At 31.9% G+C, this 9,335-nt stretch overlaps 1 protein-coding gene across 1 annotated transcript in view; it reads right to left on the bottom strand.

Annotated features, from left to right (window-relative positions):
- Positions 1 to 2,082: 2,082 nt before the first annotated feature.
- The window catches only part of LOC134680710 (uncharacterized), a 31,432-nt gene continuing 24,179 nt past the window's right edge, over positions 2,083 to 9,335 (bottom strand). Inside the window, exon 5 of the mRNA XM_063539906.1 lies at positions 2,083 to 2,345. Within this exon, the coding sequence (XP_063395976.1) occupies positions 2,145 to 2,345 (201 nt within the window). The 3' untranslated portion in view covers positions 2,083 to 2,144. The remainder of the gene's footprint in view (positions 2,346 to 9,335) is intronic.

Here is a 9,335-nt window from a genome sequence, read left to right as displayed (position 1 = left end):
GCTTCTAATATTATGTGTATATATTTCAAAAACTAATTGTAAATCCAAGGTATAAAATGTTCTTACATTTTAGCCGATTATCGTCCCTGTGTAGATAGTTGATTTTGTTAACAGGGACCCTTTGTCTGTTTTCTGGGCAACTTAGGTATTTGTATACAGGAAATATTTAAAAATAAAACGTTTATAAGTGTAAATAAAACAACAACAAAATCAGATGTTCACATTTAAATTTAGAAGGGATGATCTCAACTTCACCATTTGGAACTCCTGGCTTAATACCTTTCTTGTGAGCACAGTAGGGAATACAACCTCTAATATGTGCCGCGTTTGAATAAAGGACCTTGAATATTAGATATACATCTTAACTATCACATAAACTTAACATGATCCAAGAAAATGAGGTCTAGGTCATATTAACCAAACAAGAAAGACATATACACCTTATAATCGTTAAACACTAAATATACTTACCTATTGTTTACAGTTTCAAAGAAAAGAACTTAACCAAGAAACTAAACATCGATCAATGCACCATCAAAAACATTAGGCCAATGTCAGAAGAACCATGCCAGACAAATACGTAGTTTTCAATCCTTCAATACAACAAATATAGTTGATGTATTGCGCATAGTTTTAAAAAAACAGACAATAACACAACAACTTTACACTGAGCAATGAACCGTGAAAATGAGGTTAAGGTAAAATAAATTCTGCTAGACTGACATGTACATCAGAATAATATTTCAATACAACAAATATAGTTGACTTGTTGCATATAGTATAAGAAAAAAAGACCAAAACTCAAAAACTGAACTGAACACTGAATCATGAAAATGAGATCAAGGTCAGATGACATCTGCCAGTTAGACAAGTACACCTAACAATCATTATGTACACCAAATATAGTAGAATTTTTGCATGAAGTATAAGAAAATCACACCAAAACCCAAAAACTATAACCACTCACTGAACGATGAAAATGAGATCAAGGTCAAATGTCACCTCCTAGTTGGACATGCACACCTTACAGTCCTTCCATTCACCAGATATACTAAACCTTTTGCTTATAGTATCTGAGATATAGACCTGACCACCAAAACTTAACCTTGTTAACTGATTCATTAAATGAGGTCATGGCATTAAAACGAGAACTGTCTGACGGGCATGAGGATCATGCAGGGTACGCACATACCAAATATAGGTATCCTTTTACTCATTATAAGAGTAACTTTATCATTACAAAAATTCTCATCTTCTTTTTCAAGTAATCACTGAACAATGAAAATGAGGTCAAGGACAATGGACATTTGATAGACGGAAACTTCGTTACATAAGGCATTTATACACAAAGTATGAAGCATCCAGGTCCTCCTCCTTCTAGTATATAAAGTTTTTAAGAAGTAAGCTAACGCCACCGCAGCTGCCACAGGATCACCATCCCTATGTCAAGATTCCTCCGACAAATCACAGACTCAACAATAAAAATATCCATTTATTGTTTATTTACCTTCTTAATGTTTAAAAGTAATAGTAATTACAGAAAATGTATAAAGTCATGTATCTTCTTAATTTGGCCTCACACTTTGTTTATAATACTTCCTGTACTGGGAGTCTACACAAATATAAATGAAAAAACAGATGGCACATTTACATCTCATTTAATGGCTCACATGTCTTATTGATGATAAAGAATAAATGTATTAAATGACAAGAAACCCATATATTTTAAGTCATGAAATATCCCCGTAATCCCTGTTAATAATCTTAACTCCTAAAAGTTTTTGAAAAATCAGAATAAACTTGTGTTGATCAAATATTACAAGTCCTGAAATACCCCAGAAATTCACGAAAAAAATAAGTCTTGAAAAGTCCTGAAATATAAGGACAACATATTTCAGTACTTAATGTGACTTCCTGGGACACTTAAAATATCAGGATTTACAAAATTACAAGTGCTGGGATTTTTAAGTTATTCAAGCTAGACTTCCTAAGATATCCTAATATAAAATATTTGTTTTCAGTACAGCACTTTGTAGGGGTTTATATAAATATCATAAGTTATGAGAAAGTTATATACATAAATACATTGGAAAAGGTATTTATTTCACATAAATATAACAAATCATAATTATACATGAAAGGAACTACATCTTACAATATTCCTTTTCCATTTCTCTCTTTGTTAAATTTTCCATATCAATGAGAATAGAAATGAGAGTCCTCCTGCCATCTGTAGTTAGAATGTTAAAATGATGGCTATATAAAACTTCTGCAGTTAATTGTGGTTTACCGAGGCTACATTGTTGGAAATATTCCTTAGTGCCTCTATAATACACAAGTGTTACCTAAAACAAAATAAGATTTAATTAAATAGATATATAAATGAAAGAATTATGGATGTTGTCATTCAGCCAATTTTTGTAGCTAGTATGACAATTTTTCTGACAATTCTTTTAATATTTTTTTTTTCATTTCCATAATCAGATAAATTTCTATTCCATTGCAAAAAGATTAGACACTTTTTAATTATTGATACAAATTATCTTGGTATTTCACTTGGAGACACTGACAGACTGTTTACATCTTTTCTTTTAGAAACATTAAAAATTCAATGATTTTCCCCAAAAAGTCGCTGTTAAATTTGCACTTTAAAAAAAACATAAAATCCAAAACTTACATAAATCAAAAGGGAGCTCACGTCAATAGATATATAAATAATTTGTCAAAGTTTCATGAAATATGCTCAAAGTATTTTTGAGTTATTGTCCGAAAACTTCAAATCCCCCTTCTTTTTAATAAACTACACCCATAACTAGGAAACGTAATTTATAAAATGTATAAAAATAAAAAAAAAGCTCACGGCAATAGATGAACAACAAGTTCATAAAAAGTGGTTTAGTGTTGTGAGTTATTGTTGAGTTCTTGTACGACATGAATGACATTTTAACAACGGACGGACGGACAACATTGTACCATAATAAATCCCGTAAATGGGCATACAAAAAGTAAATAAACTCCATTTAATATCCAGATGATTACCAGTCTACTTGTAAGGTATATATAGTATATGCAAAGAGGGTCTGGTGAGATGTAGGGTAGATCAATTGGACGGCAGGCTTTTATGAGTCTTTTATAAACGGAACGCGCGTTTGGCGTGAAGACAAATTTAATCCTGGTATCTATGATTAGTTATTAATATATGGACCCCTCCAACATAAAAAAACAGTGATCATTGCAGAAATCAGTGTCACGTCATTCATAACACCTAAAGTCATAGATATACATAGTCATATGGACAGCTTTCAACACAAAACTCAAGGGACATTTATTCTCTTAATAATTCTAGGTTGATATGCTTAGGAAAATATGTTATATCAATCACCAATAAATTAAATAGGAATTCACGGCCTATTATGTGTGAAATCTTTTGGGTTTTGGGGGTTTCTCTCTGTCTTATACTGTTATTTAAAATCAAATATATGTCTATAGTATATCAAATGGATCTGATAATCATTTTGGGTTGATATGTTTAAGAGAATAAAATATATATAACAATAATGTGTTCCCATACGCCCCTTTTGCACTATAATTTTTTTATGTTCAGTGGACCGTGAAATTGGGATAAAAACTCTAATTTGGCATTAAAATTAGAAAAATCATATCATAGGGAAAATGTGAACTAAGTTGATTGGACTACTACTTCATCAAAAACTACCTCGACTAAAAACTTTAATCTGAAGCGGGATAGACGGACCAACGAACGAACGGACGCATAGACCAGAGAAAAAAATTAATGCCCATGTACTACTATCGTAGTAATAAAATCTTTGTATTTCACAATAATCATTATTAAACATATGTCTTTTTAGTATATTATCAATGACGCAAAAAGCTATACTGCTTTAAATGAAGTATTGTTTCTATTATCATAACACCTTATGATGCTGATCATCAAGTAATGATTATTGAAGCAATATGAATGACCGATTTACAGCTATGTTTTATAGCAGTTTGCCTGCAGTATTATAATAAGCTGATATTAAAAACGTTATTTCATCTGATCGGGCGGAGCTTACGAAACAAAATAACTGAGTGTATGATAATGGACGAATAACTGAACACTACATTGATGAGTTTATTCAGACACACCTGTCTATAGATGGACTGGTGTAAGATAGTAGAACCAGTTAAACCCCGCCCATTCAATTGAAATAATTCAGATAATATATAGGTTTGAAATTACACTATAAACTTCGTACTACAAAACAATCGCGAAGTTCATTCTAAGAGGAAAGGAAGGAATCAAGTTCTATAAACTAAGGATCTAAAGATAAAGTTCTCGGTATAAATCCTTGAATAAACCAAATCCAGTGGACATAATGAAAAACAATACCAAAGACTTTCTTGACAACAGAGCTCCTATCTTTGTAATATCTGTTATCGAAGGAGTAGGAATAATCATTTTAAATACAGTCCTTCTTGTTACTTCATGCAAGATTAAAAAGGAAGTCAGAAATCAACTACATATATTTTATACATTTCTCGGAGTATCGGACCTATTAAATGGTTACCTGTCACTGGTGTCTTCATTCACCTACTTTTATAAAGATATAGCTCTTTTTCATAACTACAAGATGTGTTACTCAATTACCATAACTAGTACCCAGATGTTCATAACTGGATATTTAGGGAGCTACCATTTGATTTTTATGGGGGGGCTAGGATGAAATTTAAAAAAAAAAGGCAGGACAGGAGTTTTGAGTAAAAAAAAAAGGCAGGATGAGACACTTGCAAAAAAAAAAAGTTAGGATGACAATTTATGTAAAAAAATAGTCAGGATAAACTGGAAAAAAAAAAGCAGGACCGAATAGAGTGAAAAATAAAAAGGCAGGACAGAGATTACAACAAAAAAAAATGCAGGACAACATTTTTCATCCTAGCCCCCCCATAAAAATCAAATGGTAGCTCCCTTACTTTTATTACTGACTTTTGTAAAATGTTGTTCAATCCTCATTCCTCTGAAATGTCTGAAATATGTCACACGTCAAATGGCCATAGGTCTATCTATTGGAGTGTGGATTTTTACTGCTTGTCTTGTAATAATTCTACCACTGGTTTGGACACAAAACCAAGTTTATTCATCAGAACAAGAATGCGATTTGAACACGGTGTATGGAGATAAAATTGAACACTTTATAACTTTACGAAAATCAGCCATGGGAATTTTTATTTTTTCTCTAGTGATATTAAACTCAATGATTGCTATAACAATAATAAAAAGAAGCCGAAATGTTAGAGTTTTGAAGGGTAAACTTAACACTCACATTAACGAGCCAGATATTAAAGGAGCTTTCGGAAGTAAATTTGCCACTTGTTCGTCAGTTGCTGCGGATGAACCTGGTATAAAAGTTGCTTTTGGAAGTAAATTGGCCACTGGTTCGTCAGTTGCTGTGGATGAACCTGGTATAAAAGGAGTTCTTGGAAAGAAAGTGGAAATTTTGGAAAGTAAACTGGACATCTGGGGTGATGTTGCTGAACCTGATACCATTAGAGCTTTCATAAATGTACTGGATACCTCAACTTTAGATGATGAACCAGATAACAATGTAACTCTGGAAAGTAAGCAGCATATCTACCGAGTTATAGAAAGAAAACTAGATATGAAGTCTTTAGCCAAGATGTCAGTTCTAGATCCAGGTACCAGTAGAGGTCTTACAACAATCAGTGATATTTCCAGTACTCTACATGAACCTGGTACTAGTCATAAAAGATTCAACACTAACACAAAAAACGTTCTAAAAGAGAAATAATAAGTTCACAAGAAAATATAAATAATGAGTTGGAAAGTCTAACTAGAAAGCAGAAGAGAGCAATAAAGGATCACAATCAAAAACTTAAAACCACAACAAAGCAGATAGTGAAAGGAAAAAAGACCAATAATTTCATGAAAAGTCTAAAAACTTTAGGGCCTATTCAACAGTTCTCATGCAGGTAGGCCTTCATTTTCTAAGTGGTCTGCCAGCGTTTGTATTTTCATCTAACGTACAATTACTGCCTTATTACACTAGTAGCAAAAGTATTATGTTTATTTGTGCTTTGTGTAGATATTTTGTATCATTAATAAATCCCATTCTTGTACTGCTTAGAATACCAGTTTTTAGGACAACATTGAAGACATTGTGTAGAAAATGTATACAAAGACAACCAAGATATTACTGACAATATATCTATCAGTTTGCGTCATGGTTTATTTCGATGTACATAGATTTTGAATATTTATTAAACGCACTTAAAAGGTTATTATAACTGGGGGAAATCACAATAATTCAAACAGAATAAGAAAAATTGAAATACTTGCATGATAAATTAAAATAGAAATTCACTGCATATTATGGGTGAAATCTTGTGGGGTTTGTTTTAGGTCTTTTTTGTTTGTTTGTTGTCTCATACTTATTCATTTAAATAATCTGAGAATGGAAATCAGGAATGTTTCAAAGAGGCATTAACCCACCAAAGGGCCGAAAAACAGCTAGAGGCCACCTACAGGTCTTTGACAAAGTTAGAAAATCTCTCATGAAGGCTGGCTTGCCTCTTAACAAAAATGTGTACTTGTTCCGTGAAAATGAACTCCAAAACTTGTATATATATTCTATTTACCTATTTTTTTATTTTATTTCTTTATTTATTAATTATTATAATTTATTAAAATGTACATCTGAAAGCCATACTTTGATTAAAAATTGTCAATATGGTCGGTTTTTTGTCTCTTTGACACATTCCCTATTTCCATTCTCAATTTTACTTAAACAAATTGTGACTTGGATGAAAAGTTTTCTTACTGGCACTCATACCACATCATAAATAATGTATATAACATTATATATCTATTTATTTTATTTGTCTGTTGTAAAATAATAATAAATATTTAATTGTTTTAATTTGCTATTTTATCTGAATCAAATGAGTGTGTCCAATTATAAAATTGTGATTGATTTTATTACTTTTGGTGGACAATTTGTCACAAGAAAAAAAAGACAAGATTTTTGAAAGTCTAAATCAAATATCATGTGATAATATTGACCAATTAAAAGTTGACATGATTTTCGATGATTTTAGTAAAATTATGCTTGATTCCGCCAGAAATACATTTGGTATGTCACGAAAAAAAATAAAACCAGTAGATAAACCCTGGTTTGATGAGAAGTGAAGATTTGCTAGGCAAAATTATAAAACTAAAGAGAAAATCTTCTGCTCAACAAAAAGCAGAACTTAAGGTAGCACAATACAAAGATTTTTTCACTCCCAATCAGATAATTTTAAACTAATGTAATTCATTTCATCCTTCTTTATATTTTATAAATGATGTACCAAAAGAAAGAAGAAAGATTAATCTTTCAGATTATGACATAATTAATTATTATGTAATTAGTTGCTATATTTTGATGTTCACTCTCGAATGAATTTAACGTCTTTGTTCTTCATAGCATCATAAAATATTTTATAGATTCTTGTACAACACAACTTGACCTTCGAAACCGTGTCTCAGATTTCCAAAAACATCAATAGAACAAATTTTATATCCAATTGAATTGAGGTATCTCTTATGAATTGATGTTGCAAACTTCATTGAAGATTTATGAGCGAATGAAATACAATTAGAAAAATCTGAAATATGGTTTTGGAGGTCAAACTGTGTTGTGCAAGAATCTATAAAATATTTTGGGATGCTATGAATAACAAAGAAGTTATTAACTCAAGTATGGACATCACAATATAGCAACTAATTACATAACAATTAATTATGTAATAATTATGTCATAATACAAGAAGAGTGCACACACTGAAATATCTAACCTTCTTTACTAATCCTTGATACTATCTTGATAGACCTAAATATAAAGCTTTATTTCAACTGTCACATAAACTCAACATTAACCAAGAAAATGAAACATTGATCAATGAACCATGAAAATGAGGTCAAGTCAGATGAACCATGCAAAGCAGACATGTACAGCTAACAATTCCTCAATACAACAAATATAGTTGACTTATTGCTTATCAATAAAATCAAAGCACCAAAGGCGCTGCAGACAGTTAAGTAAAAAAAAAGCAGCGGCAAATTTGGCAGAAGTTTATATAATAAGACAAATATTGTTGCTTCAAACTGTTTTTTAAAGATTTTTTAAAAAGAACAAACATTAAAAAATCATATATTGTACATGTATGTTCTTTTAATGAATTAATCATTGAGGCAAATAATTCATATTTTGTCAAAGTTTTTAAAAGCAACACATATATCAAGTATATTTTTTTCATGGTCATGAGTCTGCAGTGGTACAAGTTTGCAATGATTGCAGTTCGTTAACGTTAGTATTGGTTGACTGTTAGAAGTTCAAATTGACTTTAGTACGAGCTTGTAAAAGTATGAATAGACTTGCTTCCCTGGAAAGAAATCTGAGTTTGTGTTCAACAGTACACTAAGTTATCAAACAGTAAGTTATCAAACAGGAGTGGGTAGGGTGACCCTAAGGACTCTCCCTAAATTTCATTTGATCAGTTCTCATACATGAATATATATGGTTTAATTTAACGGTGGGGTGACTGCAGGGACTCTCCCAATATTTCATTTTATTTAGAGGTGGGGATCCCAACTGTTTCCAAGTTCTTAAACAGGAGGGTAAGATGACCACAGGGACCTCCCCTATATTTCATTTGATTTGTTATATAGTCCCATACATGAGTATATATGGTTAAGGGGTGAGGATCTCGAATTTTTCCAAGTTCTCAAACGGGATGGTGTACAGTGACCATAGAGACCCCCTTATAATTTATTTGATTTTTAATATTATCCCATACATAAATATACATGGTTTAAGATTGTGGATCTCGACCATTATAAATTCTCAAACAGGAAGGGGTAGAGTGGCCCCACGAACAGGAGGGTTGGGGTGACACCCAGGGAACCCCATGAATTTCATTTGAATAGTTATATTGTCCCATACATGAATAAATATGGTTTAGGGTTGAGGATCTCGAATGTTTCCAAGTTCTCAAACAGGAAGATGAACAGTTACACTAGGAACCCCCACATTATTCCTTTGATTTGTAATATTGTCCCATACAAGAATATATATGGTTTAAGATTGGTGATCTCAACTGTTTCCAAATATTCTCTAACCGGAAGCGGGAGAGTGGCCCCACGAACTCCACCTATATTTCATATGATTTTTTATATTGTCCCATACATAAATATATATGATTTAGGGGTGGGGATCTCGACCGTTTCCAAGTTCTCAAATAGGAGGGGTGGGGTGATCCCCAGGGACTCCCCCTAT

Source organism: Mytilus trossulus, chromosome 8 (genome assembly GCF_036588685.1).
Source record: "Mytilus trossulus isolate FHL-02 chromosome 8, PNRI_Mtr1.1.1.hap1, whole genome shotgun sequence".
Classification (NCBI taxonomy): Eukaryota; Metazoa; Mollusca; class Bivalvia; order Mytilida; family Mytilidae; genus Mytilus; species Mytilus trossulus.
The sequence above is the reverse complement of the archived record's forward strand: the minus strand, read 5'-3'. Positions and strand labels throughout refer to the sequence as shown.